Source organism: Halichoerus grypus, chromosome 15 (assembly GCF_964656455.1).
Source record: "Halichoerus grypus chromosome 15, mHalGry1.hap1.1, whole genome shotgun sequence".
NCBI classification, from domain to species: Eukaryota; Metazoa; Chordata; class Mammalia; order Carnivora; family Phocidae; genus Halichoerus; species Halichoerus grypus.
In genome coordinates, this window is record NC_135726.1 from 29,271,038 (window position 1) to 29,288,134 (window position 17,097).

At 39.0% G+C, this 17,097-nt stretch overlaps 1 protein-coding gene across 2 annotated transcripts in view; it reads right to left on the minus strand.

Moving 5' to 3' along the window:
* FTO (FTO alpha-ketoglutarate dependent dioxygenase) overlaps positions 1 to 17,097 on the minus strand; it is a 368,954-nt gene that overhangs the window by 223,738 nt on the left and 128,119 nt on the right. For both annotated transcript variants that reach the window (XM_036081687.2, XM_036081686.2), the window contains exon 4: positions 12,476 to 12,619. In XM_036081687.2, the coding sequence (XP_035937580.2) occupies positions 12,476 to 12,619 (144 nt within the window). The remainder of the gene's footprint in view (positions 1 to 12,475; positions 12,620 to 17,097) is intronic.

Sequence of the window (17,097 nt, forward strand, 5' to 3'; positions counted from 1 at the left end):
GCAAGGTTGTGGAAAAAAAACTTCTGCACTGTTCATAGCAATGTAAATTAGTACAGCCACTATGGAAAACAGTGTGGAGGTTCCTCAAAAAATTAAAAATAGATTCACTCTATGATCCAGCAATTCCACCTCTTGGTATTTACCCAAAGAAAATGAGAACACTTATTCAAAAAGACATACACATTTCCATATTCCCTGCAGCGTTATTTAAAACAGCTAAGATATGGAAACAATCTAACTGTCCACTGATAGATGAATGGATAAAGAAATTATGGTATATAGATACAATGGAACACTATCTAGCCATAAAAAAGTATGAAATGTTGCCATTTACGTCAACATGGATGGACCTTGAGGGCATTATGCTAAGTGAACTATGTCAGCAGACAGATACAAATACCATATGATCTCATTTATATGTGGAATCTAAAACAAAAACAAAAAACAACAACAACAACAAAATATGCTCAAAGATACAAAAGAACAGACTGGTGATTGCCTGAGATGGGGTATGAGGAGTGGGGGAAATGAGTTAAGGGGTTCAAGAGGTACAGTTTTCTGGTTATAAAATAAAAAGTCATGGGGATGTAATGTGATGAAAAATTGCTACGAAAGTAAATCTTAAAATTTCTTATCACCAAAAAATACATACTTCTTGTTACTGTTGACCCTGAAAATAAAACAGCCAGTTACTTTACCAACAAAATGGGTTTCCTCAAGAATGGCAGGGGAATTGCAATTTGGGACACATGAACTATGGCAAAACCACAGACAGTTTCAGAGATCAAAGAAGAGGAACACTACTTTATAGAGGAAGAGGAGGAGGTGGGAGGGGCTGCTTGAACAAAAGTCCACTGGAAGAAAGCGAGAGTTCAGGGTGGTGACGATTTCTCATTGGTGAGTTGTGGCAGTTCCTCATTGGTTGGGCTGTTGTGGGGCAAGGGGATAATCTTCCTCCCTGTTGCTGGGGCAATAAAGGAGCATCTTCCTACAGGCATCTGACTTGAGGATGAGTTAGTAGGGCATGAGAGCTCCCCTTTCTGCCCTCCCAACTCTATTATAAATGAGGTTTCCTGTATTCGGGTTCACATTATATAAGGTGATGGATGTTAACTAGACTTACTGTGGAGATCATTTCACCTGAAACTAATATAATGTTATGTGTCAATTATACCTCAATTTAAAAAATAAATTTTTAAAAGAAAAAAAAACCCACATTATAAAAATTACCAGTGAGCATAAAAGTAGTTAAATAATTTCAAATATGGTTATTTAATGCAAGTATAAAAAATCATCATCATTGGGGCATCTGGGTGGCTCACTTGGTTAAGTGTCTGCCTTCGGCTCAGGTCAGGATCCCAGGGTCCTGGGATCGAGTCCTGCGTCAGGCTCCTTGCTCAGCAGGGAGCCTGCTTCTCCCTCTGCCTGCTGCACCCCTGCTTGTACTCTCATCTCTCTCTCTCTCTCTCTCTCTCTCTCTCTGGCAAATAAAATAAACAAACTCTTTAAATAAATAAACTCTTTAAATAAATAAATAAATAATAAAAATGTAATTTAAAACAGCAGCATGTTATTTTTACTCACTGAAGTGGCAAAATACTTTGAAATTGTAATGCCAAGTATTATCAAGGGTGAGGAAAAGGAGGCTGGTGGTAGTAACTGATAGCCACATTTCATATACTGTGGTGCGAATGTACATTGAAAACAATCTTGTGACAGTCTGACAATATAATATGTATAGTTTTAAAATAGCTATACCCTCCTCTCACCTAAGCATTCCACTTCTAGTAATTTTTCCTAAAGAAATGATTAAGCTGCAAAGATATATGTACAAAGATGTTCACCGGAGCAGTATGCATGATATCAAAACACTGGAAATCAAACCACCAAAAGTACGGGAGTAACATTTAAGCCATTTTTAAAAATCACATTTCAAGGAATATTTAACAAGGAAAAATGCTCAAGATATGCGAGTATTGGGAAAAAACATATTAAATATTGTATCTAATATGGTATTTCCTAAAAAGAAAAAAGCCCCATATATTTCCAAGTATATAAAGAAACACTAGATGGAATTAAACCAAATAGTTGTGAAGAATATTATCCCTGCAAGGTGATAATATGATGTATTTGTATTTACACTTTCCTATTGTTTGTAAATTCTTTAAAGCGAACACGTACTGTATTTCATCAATTCCAAGGTACACATTTTTTCTTCATATTTAGTATCTCTGAAATTGGACTACATCTTCAGATCGATGGTATCTTTGACTGGATGGCATATACTACTACTTTTGTACGTAGCAATAAAAAATAAAACAGTAAGTATCATTATTTTGGAAAGATCCAAAGGATAATGTTCAATGAGGAGAGCCTCAGAAAAGAAGCATTCATTCCCCAAATGAAAACGATGGCACATAACCATCAGTGAAGGCAGTATGAGCTTTGGATGGTTCTGTAAACCTTCCCCCGAATACAGTATTCCATGGGAGTGAAAACTCTCCTACAAAAACAAGTACAGAAGTGAAGGTGGCCTCAGGACACACGACTCTCCCCATCTTGTTTCTAAATTAACTTTCATGGAATGCTTAGTTTGTTGTTGGGTTGTAAAGAGAATAGATGATTTTTTTTTTTTAAGATTTTATTTATTTATTTGACAGAGAGAGACACAGGGAGAACACATGCATGGGGAGTGGGGGAGGGAGAAGCAGGCTTCCCGCCAAGCAGGGAGTCCGATGTAGGGCTCAATCCCAGGACCCCGGGACCATGACCTGAGCCCAAGGCAGACACTTAATGACTGAGCCACCCAGGTATCCCAAGAGAACAGATTCTTGAGGTTAATCATTCTTTTTTGTTTTCTAAATATGCAAAATGAACTTTAATCCCACTTTGGCAAGGGCTGCCTTTAATCTTCCAGATTGTAACTCTTCCTGGGAAACAGAAAGATGAGAAGGGTCAGAGGTTGCTTAAATGAGTAAACCTGAATGAGTCGTTTTCTTCACTCTCCCCCTTTGAAGACGCAGGGCCATCACTTCTGCCCACTGCTTCCGTGTGGACCGGAACTGCCCTAATAAAGTGAATGAATGAAACAGAAGAAGCCACTTAAACCTCTTGGTTCTGGTCCTCCATATACCTTTTGCCTTCCCTCTTGACTCACTCCTACCTCACATCTAATTTTTCACTGGTACTTGAGGATGATAGCTGTGGTTTCTGGCTAATGCCTGGGGAGGGAAACAGGGTGTTCTTTCCAAATACATGGTAAGTTCCTGTTATGTACAAGGCATTAAGTGCTGTGTGTAGTGCAAGAATATATAGAATACAGTAGTGGCTCTCAAAAAACCTAACTCTAGTTATGTCCAGAGGGAAAAAAAAGAATTATTGCATCCACGCTCACTGGTTGGTGCCCCTGCCATTGTGGCTATTTGATTTTTTAATGTCGTCCTAAATAAATATACCTAGATGGAGAGAAAAAACCGACAAGGTGGAGAGAACAGTGTAAACAAAAGAAAAGGAAAAACGTTTGTCCCAGAGCCAATTTTAGGACAGAATTTTAGGACAAAGCCACTACAATGATTTGACTGAGGACTATAATTTAGGTCTTTTAAAAATTTTTTCAATGTTTATAGGGCCTAGAAGAATTATTCCACAGGAAGAATTTAAGGAATCTTCCATCATGGGGTATAATGCCTGGCCTTGAAATGTGCCAAGGGACCATGTCAGGAATGTGAAACTCATTCCTAGTCTCATCCTGAACTGAAATCTGCAAGAAGAATCAATTAAAAAAACAAAAACAAAAACAACTTCCTTTATGGCCATTCTTCCTATCTTTGCAGAATGGCAAAGAACACGCACAGGATATGCAATCAAATTAAAAGTCTGAAAAACTTTTCCACAGCTCATGCTTTTAGGAATTATGTTATATAGATTGAGAGCCAAAGAAGGCATATTAAGACTGCCAGCCAAAGGGAAAAATTCCACCCAACCAAACCAGATGCAGATTTATCCTGATACAGGGTGACTCTGGCTAGACAAAATATGAGAGAATAAAAGGATCTCAAAATTCATAGTAAATCATCCATCCTCAGCTTAAGAGAAACCAAAACATTTTTGTTACCTTTAGTAGTTTTTTTAATAAATGATCTGGAAGAGAATGAATGTACAGATTGATCTGGACACTGTTATCAATTTGGGAAATTCTGTGATGTCCACATGGTCATTTGGACTAGATATTAGGAAGCAAAGCATGGGTCACTAAAGGAATGGACTATCAAGGAAAATTCTAAAATCTGTCTCTGGAAATCCCTAAATATTAAATGAATGGTCACCTGTGTGGGGGGAGGGACTTCATAAACTTTGCCAGCTAGGAGCTTTCAAGGACAGAATAAATACTTCCTTTTGCCTGTAAGTTTATTGCCATGATATGGGGGGTGGGGGTGGGGGTGTACCAATCTTTGGTTTATTCATCCACTCATTAATTCAAAAATTATTATTAAAGCACCCACCATGTTCAAAGTACTGTGTTAGGTGCTATAGAGATTACACATTTTTAGAAACCTAAAATAAAGTAGATAGAAGACCTTTTTTGAAAATTCCAAGAAAGGGAAAGACATGAGACCCAGATAAAAAACAGAATAGCCAAGGACCGCAATGAGAAGAAATCTCAGTATGATAACTATAACTGGTGGGTTTGAAAAAGTACTAAGACAAAATATCATGTGGGGCGCCTGAGTGGCTCAGTCGTTAAGGGTCTCCCTTTGGCTCAGGTCATGATCCCAGGGTCCTGGATCGAGTCCCACATCGGGCTCCCTGCTCAGCGGGGAGCCTTCTTCTGCCTCTGCCCACTGCTCTCGCTCTCTCTCTCTCTGTCAAATAAATAAATAAAATCTTAAAAAAAAAAAAAAAAGAAAAGAAAAAACATCATGTGACGCAGAGACAGCAGTATGGCATCATTTTTTCAATAAGAATAAAGAAAGGCAATTACGACTTCCAGGGGGAGAGGGAGAGCCAAACAAGAAAGTCTTGGTTCAAATACAAAGCAAGCTAAAATGGAGCATGATTCTGGATCTCTGATTTGGTATAAAATCTGGACCTGACATTTGTTTTTTGTTGTTGTTGTTTTTTGCAGTAAAGGACGCATATGCAAGCACTGTGAGGTACTGGCTTTCAGATTTCAGATTCCATGTACAAAGAAAGCATGGCAGTCGCGGCAAAAGTATAGATTAGTGTGTAGACATTATAATCCTCAATGATGTAAAACTAATGATATGGCTGAAGGGAACTTTCATCCCCCATTTTACATCCTAAAAGTCAAGAAAGAGTCTACCTATGTATCAGTTGTAAGGTAACCAATTACAACAAAACAAAACAAAACCTAAAAACTAAAAGTAAATGTTAACTAATAAAACTTAGCAAGAGTGAGGGGCGACTGGGTGGCTCAGCTGGTTAAGCATCTCACTTCAGCTCAGGTCAGGACCTCAGGGTCCTGGGCTCCAGCCCTGCATCAGGCTCATCGCTCGGCGTGGGATCTGCTTGTCCCGCTGCCCCTATCCCCACTTCTGCTCACTCTCGCTCTCTTTTTCTCTCTAATAAATAAAATCTTAAAAAAAAAAGAAAAACTTTGCCAGAGTGAGAGAGTGTCAGAGACCCATCCACATTTTTCACTTCTCTTCACATTTTTCTTAATGGAGGAACAGATGGTGCTTCAAGCTGCTGGATGAAGAGAGAGCAGCATTAAGCATGTGTTTAAGAGTTAAGGAGGTAATCACTTAAAGAATAAGATGCAAATACACCAAAAAGTAGTTACTTCTGAGAAATGGAACTTGGGGAGAGGTGGCAACGAGTTCTTCGCTTTCTGTTTTAGATCATCCTCAATGTTAGAATTTTTATTTCCTAGTCCACATATTGTTTTTATAATAATGATAACAATATGAATGAGATGCTGACAGGGAAAGATCTCCAGAATATATCATGGGGGGGGAGGGGAAAGCAAGTACTACAGTAATAGATATAATATACATAATAAGGTCCCATTTGTGTGCTATTTTTTATAAAGTAGCAGCAATATATATGTAAATCATATTGGCATAATGATATTTATGTTAATATTTACAAAAGCACAAGATAAGAAAGTAAAAGAGAACTTCCAAATTTTATTCTATATAATTCCATAGTATTCGAATCCTTTACAGTGAGAATATATGTGTATTGGTGTATTACTTGTTCAGTTATTTTTTTCCACATTTTGAAAGAAGAAAGATCCCATGACTATGTAATTAGTAGAGTTGCACGATTTGACGTAAGAAAGAAGAGCTTTGGTCTCAGAAAAACCTGCATTCTAACGCAAGCTTCGCTAGGTCCATCACCCTGAACAAGTTACTTTACCTCTCGAAGCCTCCTTTTCTTTTCTGTAAAACAGCTTTATTGAGATATAATTCACATACCAAATAATTTTACTCATTGAAAGCATATGATTCAATGTATTTTAGCATGTTCACAGGATTGTGTGACCATCACCACAAATGAATTTTAGAGCATTTTCAGACCCCTAAAAACCCCCACACACCCATTAGCAGGCAATGCCCATCAATTTTCTTTTCTGGCAAAAAAAAAAACAAAAAAAAAACAGGGCTCCAAGAGAGAGGACTACCTACCTGATGGACTTATTATACGAAAGAAAGTAGATCAAAGCCTCCAGCACAGCGCCTGGCCCTCAATAGATACTCATGCACCTCAAGTAAAGTTCAAGACATCAGTGATACAGAAATATGCACAGAGACGCTAAGAAAGTATAAGAGATAGGGAAATCCTTTCAAGTACCTGGGACTCCTCTCCTTGGAGCAAATTCCACAAAAGATGTCCTCTCCCCAATTCTACTGAATACAAAAGAATCAGGTATCAAGACAAAAGGCACAAGTTTGAAAATGTCAGCATTTGGGGGTATATTGTTAGAGTGAAAGTTTCAGGAGGAGAGATACATCCTCAACCCTGCAAAAACATGACGAGCAAGAAGGAAATACTGTAGTTGCTGAGAAGGTAAGAAGAACATCACAAGTTCGTACTGGACAAGCAGTTGAAACCATGCTGTCATGTTTCTACTTTTCAAAGTGAAAATAAACATGACAGGTGCTCATTTGGCTGTTCGAGCACTTTCCACTGAAATAGCAATTCCTCAAGCTTTCCGACTGCCGCCTGAAGTTGTAATTTATTATTGTCTCTCTATTATTCCCTTGCCTTGGCAGAAAGCAGAACATAGCACCTACGTTTCAAGACCCATGAGAGGTAATAAAGTATAATTATTTAGAATTTATGATTAAGCCATAAATTATAGGTACTTTTTACTTCAGCTGGTCAGTCAGGAGTTGGGGGAGGAAGGGAATGGGGTCAGAGGAAGAAATAACAAAAGGCTTTTCCTTAGAATAAAACGTCTAAATCAGGGCAGGATTGAGGGACACCTGGAGGATTTACAAAGATACCACAGTCTCCAAGTTAAGTCCCAGAGGAGCCCCAGTCAAGAGGCTTTAAACTCCTAGAAGCCTCTGTTCTTCCTGCTCACAGGGCAACAGACTCCAACTGGAGTGCTCATGTTGACGCCAAAAATAGAAGCAGGGCGGATCTTCAGGCTCTACCACATCAAACGTTCACAGTGCTCTGGGTCTTGCTGCTCCGAGCCATAGGTATTTCAGAGAAGGGAACCTGATCCGTCAAACACTACTGACCAGGCTCTACAGGTAAACTCAGCCCTCAACCCAGGTCAGAGTGTGGTTACCACAGAGCTCTGATTCAACTCTTCTCCCCTTCACAAAGCAGTTGGTGAAGAGATGGCCCTTTCTGGCGGTTCCTTTATGTGGTCATGGAAACACATGTATGGAACGGTGACGTGCCAAACGGGCAGAAAGCAGGATAAGGACACAACATACAGCGCTCTTCTGTCACCCACTCGCCTCGCTGGCTCTCCCGTAATGCCATGGCCCCGCTCCCAGTCTTCACAGTTGGCCCCCTCACGCGAATCAGAGCTTGCAAAGCACTTTCTTCTTTGGCCTCCCGGGAACCCTGGGAAGCGAGTATCAAGAAGTACTCGGGAGAAAGATAAAGAGCGCATGGCCAAGAGAGACAATGCCGTGAGTCTGGAACGTGGTCACCTGACAGGAAATGGCCTTTCATCATTCTGCCCCAAACTGCTGGTGAAGGAAAGCAAAACCAAAAAAAGCAGCAGCATGCATTTCAATTTACGTTGTTTTTTTTTTTTTTTTTGGCCATGGAAATTTTACTTGGCAGCTGAAGCTTTGAGATAGCTATTTGAAAATGAGATTTAATTTGGATTGAAGGAAACGAAAATAAAGAAGCCAGAGAGAACAGAGAAATGAACAGTGACAAGGAAAAAGTAATAAACAGGGCGGGGGGGGGGGGGAGGCAGATAAAAAGGAGGTTTGCCAAAATGTCTGCCTAACACTCACCTTTGTCCTGACACAGCCCATCTGCACACCTGGCTCCTGGTTAATGAACAGAATTTGGTGGACGCCCCTTGAACTGTATAATCTGTTCCACAAAAAACAAACCCACAGTTTGTCTCTAAGCCACTTTTTAAGTCCCTAACTCCCTGGTTACATTCAGTCTATGGAAAACATCTGTGGCAAAGTAAATCATCCTACTCGGAGAAAGACCAGCGTGTATTTTTTCTTCCCCCCTCTACGTGTATTTTGAAGTCCTGGTTGGAAAATTAGTGAAAATTGTAAATCTGTTTGCAAATCTGGTCATGTCTAACTCTGAGATTAGGGCAAAGATTCCAATTTAAAAGTAAAACCGTGACAACCCCGGTTAAGCGTGTCCTTAGGCACGGCCAGGAGGGCCTTGACTTACTTCCACGGGCAGCGGATTTATTACAGGCACCCGACACGTTCCCCATCAGACCCCCTGGAGTATTTACTTGAGACAGCAGGGTTCAGCCTGCACTTCCTCTGTAGACCAATATATTATTATAAATGGAGCTAAACTGTTTCCTTTTCATAAGTGCTATGAAGTTCAGATTTCAGGTATCAGCACACAGCCGAGGTCCCTCCACAGGGCTCCTTGTAGGATTTGGATTCTAAAAAGTAAAGAGAAAAAAGGCAGCAACAGACTACGGTTGCTTTTATTTTTGCCTGATTTTATTTAAGAGGAGATGGAGGAAAGCTCCTTTTAGAAATTGACTGTGACATCTTAATAAAGCAAAGAGTAATTTTCTTTAATAATAATAAATAATAAAGAAAATACATTCTAAACGAATATATTCTAAAAGCACACTTTGGGTACACTGTGCCGTGCCTGGCCCAGATCAGTAAGGTACCAGCTATTTCCCCTGGATCTGAACACAGGAGCTGGGAAATCAGGAACGGGTATTAGGTCTTGGGTATCAGCTCCTATAAAATAACAGTGCTCACTTTGGTTTATCACCTACAGTAGCTAAAGGGACAAATGTATATTTCAAAATGTATATTCATTATAACATATAGTATTTTTGTTATTCATCTATTTCTGAGGCAAGAGAAACATAACTTTAAAAAGAAAGGGAAAAGAAAGAAGCACACAGAACACTCTTGTCATCTTCTTCTCTTTCCTTCCAGAAAAATTTAGTCCTAAAGCTTTTAGGTGAAGCAGAGGCATCATGGTGAGGGAGAGAGAGGAGGGCCCAGGAGCCCAGTGTGGGGGTCAGCACCCACATAGGAGGAAGGGGGTGGTTTGACGTGGGTGTCAGAGCCCAGATGGGACAAAAGAACAAGTTCCAATCCACACAGCCTACTAGCTCTGTAACCATGGCGACGTCATTACATCAATTGAACCTGAACTGATTCTTGTGCAATTTAACGATCATCTACTTTTTAGTGTTATGGAGATGATTAAAAGAATGCTTGACTTGTTGTTAGTCCCCAGTAAATGTGGTTATTCACATACTACTATTATTCCAGATATACATATGTATAGAAAAAAGACTGAAAAAGAATATACCAAGACAGGTCTGAACCTGATTTTTATATTCTTCTTTCATTTCATACCTTTCAGTGTTTCTTTTCTCTACAATGAACATGTATTTTACTTTCATAATCAGAAAAGAACACACAAGATGTTCTTAAATAAATGGATGGCAGATGAACTTCTAAAATATATATTTATTATTTCTATATGCAGAAAATTAACATAGCAATTTAGAATGGCACCAAATGACTCTCACTTCTTTTAAAGATACAAACTGCTAATAGAAACTCCTGAACAAAGTAACCAAAGGCAAGTAGTTTATTGGCTGAAACTAAAACCCATTTATACTCAAGGTAAATATCCATTATCTGGGTGATACATTAAAAAATGAGTAATAGGGAGCGCCTGGGTGGCTCAGTCGTTAAGCGTCTGCCTTCGGCTCAGGTCATGGTCCCAGGGTCCTGGGATCGAGCCCCGCATCGGGCTCCCTGCTCCGTGGGGAGCCTGCTTCTCCCTCTCCCCCTCCCCCTGCTTGTGTTCCTTCTCCTGCTGGGTCTCTGTCAAATAAATAAATAAATTTAAAAATAAATAAATAAATAAAATAAAATAAAAAACGAGTAATAATCTGTGACCTACAAATGATGCTCGTTGATGGGGCAGAGACTTCAAAATAAAAACTAAGTTCACGAGGCAAGCAGGAGAGGGTCTCAGGAAGAGATGACCTTCAGCCTAAAAATGTTCCCACATAGAGATTTCAGTGTAATGGAATCAAGTCTAAATGGTCCCTTTTAGAGCAGGAAAAGCTCTAAAAGTATATGAAACCTGCAAACCATCCTAATCCCCGGTACCAACCCAGTCACCTTAGGCAAATTAGTTAAGAAAAGAACAATCTCCATACCATCTCCCTCACAAGCTTGTTTGCAGAGTGAATGGGGCTGCTTATGTGAAACTGAATCATAAACTATAGAGCAACATGCAAATGGAAAGCAAGAGATGCAGGGCTTGCTTAGATCAGCGTTCAGCAAAGGTGGTAATCAGCCCATGAGAAGAACTGAAGAGGTAAAGGACACAGTGTTAAGCACCACTGAATCACACACCATGGGAAAGTAATTCCCTACATAATGATCTTCCCGTCTTGCTGCTGACAAGGAGAAAGTCTCTGATTGGTACCATCATACAGTTAACACCTCTCTAACAGTGACAAGTATCTCTTTTAACAAAGACAGAACAGGACTCCGGATCTTCAGCCAACAAAAGTAGCAGGTCCTTAATACTGTTTTACTTTCTCTCTATATTTATAAACCTCTTCTAATTATAAACCAAGTGATACTGGTCTTCCGCTTCAGATAGTGTTATAAAATCTCCTTCTAAGGTAAATCCACTTCAGTGAAAGAAAGTGAATTTATTTAGAGAAAAATATTACGTAAGTAACAGTACAGGTAGCAGAGGGATATGGCGAGAACCTTGAAGCTGACATGTAAATGACTGAAATTTGGAAAATGCTTAATGAGTTAGTGACCTAAAGAGCTAATCCAAACTCTGATTTTCTAGAAGGCAAGGACCAAGTTTTATCCATCCATCCAGAACCTTACGCAGCATGGAAAACATAGCAGGCCCTCTACATACACTCAATTAATTGAGAAATAATTCTTCTCATAAATATCCACCTTGAGCCTTGGGGCTCCCCAGTTCTAAAGCCAATACAAGTAGACCCCCCCCCAGGCAGGAGTAAGAAAGGATACCATCTCTATCCTGTGCACTGGAAACAAGTAGAAAGTCCAAACCCCAAACAAAACAGAGCAAAGAGCCAAAAACAAAAGCTGCACAAATGCCACAGCTTCGTGGGTTAGCCTAAGCACAGCTGAAATCCTGCTCCCAAAGAACTCATGGACAAGTGGAAAGGAAGGCCCTGTTGTCCGGTCAGCCACTCCTGAGAAGAAACTAAATTCAAACCTGAAAAAACTTTCACTAAGAATTTATATAGACAAGGAAATCATTTTACTACCTCACACTAATAAGCTCATTTGGATGATTGAGTAACTCTGATGAAAAGTCCTGGAAACGCTTTAGCACATTTGGGGAACTCCATAAACAATCAGAATGGGGGAGAAAAAAAAAAGTAACTTTTACAAATGAGCAATACCTAGAAAAATGAGGGAATAAAAACAAAAATACTAGTTCCATGTAGAAGATTCACTATCGCTATAAAATACCTGAAAAGCTTGTTTCAAAAGACACATTCTAAGGGCACCTGGGTGGCTCAGTCGGTGAAGCATCCGACTCTTGCTTTCGGCTCAGGTCATGATCTTATGGGTCGTGAGATCAGAGCCCCACATTGGGTTTCCCGCTTGGCAGGGAGTCAGCTTGGAGTCTCTCCCTCTGCCCCTCCCCCACTCGCTCACACACACTCTCCCTAAAATAAATAAATAAATCTTAAAAAAAAAAAAAAGACATATTCCAAATTTGTAGCCAGTAATCTAAAACTTAGACACTAGAGTATCGATATAGCTTTGACCCTCCTAATTACCAAGCATGAAGTAGCAGTCTCCTTGGTGAAGGGGTATTGCCAAGCCAGGAGTCTCTATGTCCCATGAGATCTTAAAACCGACATGCCAAGTATCAGGGTCTCTGCCTTCAAGCTGAGGGTCATCCTCACTTTCCTCTTCTGGGCCTGTCAAAAAGAGAAGAATGGGATCAGAAAGGAAATGTCTCATCTCAGGTTCTGGGTTTTATAATCATTAGCTCAGGAATAATTAAGTTTTAACAAAAAATGGATAGGAAGTGAACTATATCCTTTTACATCATATTTTTTTAAAAAAACACATTCTTTCAAATATTTTTAACATGTCTTTTATTCTTTAATCAAAAAAATCTTTAAGTGATGAGGAAATAACCACAGATACCAAGAACACTAAAAGATGATTTATTCAAGTCCACACAAATAAATTAGATAATCTGGATTAAATGGACAGTTTTTTTAGGAAGATATTAACTACCAAAATCATCCCCAGAAGGGGAGAAAAGCTAATGAAACCATAAAAAGATAAAGATAAAGAACCATCTCTTAGGAAAACATAAGCGTCAAGAGTTTCAAAGAAGAATTCTACCAAACAATTAAGGAGTGGGTTATTTCCATATACTTTAAATTTTTTAAGAGCATAGAAAAATAAAAGTTTCCAAATTCTTTTCATGAAGACAGAATATGTATCAAAATCCAAAAAGAAAACACACACACACAAATCTCACATCTGAGAATCAATGCAAAATTCTTAAATATAGGGAAACAGAACCCAAATCCAACAGCATATTAAAAGAATAACATTCCATGACCAAGTAGAACTTATCACAGGAATACAAGGATAGTTCAATATGCAAAGGCTTACACTTAAAATTCATCATATTCTTAAATGAAAACAAAGAGTCACCAGAGATACACAAAATATTCAGTAAAACACATCCTTCCATAATCAAAACATCAATAAAATAATAAGTGGCCAGGTTCCTTAACACAATAAAATACAGATCTCTCTCAACCACAAAGCCAGCAACATATTTTAATAGGGAAACATCAGAAATCTTCCCAAAGTTAAGAATTAAGAAATAATGTCCTTTATCACCACAATGACTCATCACTACTCTGGAAGGAATGACCAACACAAGTGTGCTCTCTGGAGTTGCATAGTAAATGAGCCATAATCAGACAAAAGAAAAGGTGTTTTTTTTTTTTTTTTTTTTATATAAGAAAAAGTGCTTTTTTGCAAATAATATTATTATTTATCTGCTAATCAACCAGGAAAAATATATCCCAAGCAATAGTCAAATTAAGAAAATGTTAGCTACATACCCTATGACCCAGCAATTGCACTACTGGGTATTTACCCCAAAGATACAAATGTAGTGATCCAAAGGGGCATGTGCACCCCAATGTTTATAGCAGCAATGTCCACAATAGCCAAACTATGGAAAGAGCCTAGATGTCCATCAACAGAAGAATGGATAGAGAAGATGTGGTATATATATACAATGGAATATTATGCAGCCATCAAAAAGATGAAATCTTGCCATTTGCAACAACGTAGATGGAACTAGAGGGTATTATGCTAAGTGAAATAAGTCAGTCAGAGAAAGACAAGTATCATATGATCTCACTGATATGAGGAATTTGAGAAACAAGACAGAGGATCATAGGGGAAGGGAGGGAAAAATGAAACAAGACGAAACCAGAGAGGGAGACAAACCATAAGAGACCCTTAATCTCAGGAAACAAACTGAGGGTTGCTGGAGTGGAGGGGGTTGGGAGGGATGGGGTGGCTGGGTGATAGACACTGGGGAGGATATGTACTATGGTGAGCGCTATGAATTGTGTAAGATGGATGAATCACAGACCTGTACCCCTGAAAAATTTTTTAAAATGCATATTAAAAAAAAAAAGAAAATGCTAGCTTACAAATGTGTGCATATTAAAATATCCAGCAAGATTCTTAAACGTGTATTGTCTATAAGAAAAAAACTTAAAAATATTATTGAAGGACACAAAAGAAAATTTAAACAAATGTAAAGACATATTATGTTGTTGGGATGTAAAATTGAACACCATGGGAATGTCAGTTCTCCCTAAATTTATCTATAAATTTGACACAAACCCAATAAAAACACCAACAGGATGGATTTTTAGTTACATGGGGTTGGTAACTAGACAAGCTGATTCTACAAATCACATGGAAAGATAAACAAGCAAGCATAGCCAGGGAAATACTTTTTAATATATAAAGAGCTACTACTGCACATCAATAAGATAAAGATCAATACTCAAACAGAAAAATGGGCAAAAGATATGAAGACAGAACACATAAAAGGAAATAAGTATGTAAACATTTAAAAGATGTTCAAACTTATTCATATAAGAGAACTTCATATTAAAGCCACAACAGATATTTTTAAGTTATCAGATCAGAGAAGATCAAACACTTTGATAAATATAGTATCAGTAAGAGTGTAGCAAAATGGCATACTCACACTCTCTGTAAAGGACAATCTGACGATACTTATCAAAATTATAAATGCATAAACACTTTGAACTTAAAGGAATCCCACAATTCCACTTTTAGGAATGTATCCTCAAACTCCTACTTGCAGAGGTTGCAAAATGACTTTTGAGGAAGGATGTTTATTGTACCACTGTTTATAAGAGCAAAAGATCAGAAATAACCTAAATGGGGCACCTGGGTGGCTCAGTCAGTTAAGCATCTGACTCTTGATTTCGGCTCAGGTCATGACCTCAGGGTCATGGGATCAAGCCCCCAAGTCAGCCAGGCTCCACACTGAGCATGGAGCCTGTTTGGGATTCTCTCTCTCCCTCTCCCTCTGCCCCTCTACCCCCACTCACGTGCACGCATGCATGCCCACGCTCTCTCTCTCTCAAGAGAGAAAGAAAGAGAGGGAGGGAGAGAGGGGGGAGAGGGAGAGAGGGAGGTAGGGAGGTAGGAAGAACGGGAGGTAGGAAGGACGGGAGGTAGGAAGGACGGGAGGAAGGGAGGTAGGGAGGTAGGGAGGGAGGAAGGAAGGAACCTAAATACCCATTAATAAGTTTCTGGTTAAATAAATTATGAAATGTGCAGGCAATAAAATACTACGTAACCTCTACAAGTAATATGACTATGCACTGATACAAAACTATCTGATACATTTTGAAGAGAAAGAAACTGACAGGCTATAATCTGTATAAAAAAATACAAACATATACACACAGGTGTGTATATATGTACAGGTAATATTCTAGAAGAATATTCTATTCTAGAAGGATATTCTATACTAGAAGGATATTCTATTCTAGAAGGATATTCTATTCTAGAAGGATACTCAAGACTGACTTTTCTGGGAGGAGAACAACGTATCTGGGGTACAGGAAGGGAGAGACACGTAAATGAAGTGAAAGGCATACAATGTGATCTGCCTACATGAACAGTCCTGCAGGGATTGCCCTATATAAAAATTTATAATATAGGTTCATTTACAAAATATTTATTAAGCACTTACCATATATGAGGCACCAACCTGGACACTTGGGCTCTATCAATGAATGAATGAAAGAGCTTTGCCCCAGTGGAGCTTTCTTTCTAGTGAAGTTATAAATGTTCATCACTGATTACTAGAAAAAGGACAGTTTAAATTCCCTTAGAAGCTAGATTCCGGTCTTTAAGGGGAGGGTCCATTTTTCTGTTTCATCCATATTTAGAGCCCTACTAACTGGCACATAGAAGTCATTCAATTGTACTCAACTGCTTACTTAAAAACAAAATGCTCTGTTCACAGCTATTCACAGTCCTTTCTGGGCTAGATGGCAGGAAAAAAGAAAATGTTAATTGAAGGGGGGGAAAAAAAACCCTGCAAATTAAATCAAATAACATAATAAAGCATTACACTGCTCATTTAGTGTAGGTCTTAACAGTAAAGAAGTTTAGAGAAGGGACAGGTTTAGTGAAGGTTAGAATGGGTAGAGCAGAATTCCTGGAGAAGATCAAACTTGAAAGACAAGTAGGGTCTAGATTCCCAAAGGGAAGAGTAAGAAGTGATAAAGGAAGACAAAAAGTTGCGAAGTTCCCTGTGATCACAATGGGCAATGAAGCATGTTTCACTTAGGCCATATCATGTTCACGTCACACACACAATCCAAAAATATGTGCATCCCGGATGGCACATCTCCATATATGGAATTCCTAAATTCTGAACATGTTAACGCTACAATAACTGTGCATAAGGGTCAAAGGCAGTAAAAGAAGGGGGAAAAGGAGGAAACCCCCTTTATAACTATTCATATTACTTTGCACAGGTATGGCAGAAAAAAAACCAGACCAGAAATCCAAGTTCAGGGAAGGAATGCTACTAAATGACCTTTAAGGAATTCCTTAAGTTTGAATCTAAAATCTGATATTGCCACGGTGCGCCTGGGTGGCTCAGTCGGTTAAGTGTCCAACTTTCGGTTTCGGCTCAGGTCATGATCTCAGGATCGTGGGATTGAGCCCTGCCTCGGGCTCCACACTCAGCAGGGAGTCTGCCTGAGTTTCTCTCTCCTTCTCCCTCTGCCCCAACTACCCCCACCCCGGCCTTTTCTCTCTCTAAAATAATACATAAACCTTTAAAATCTGATAT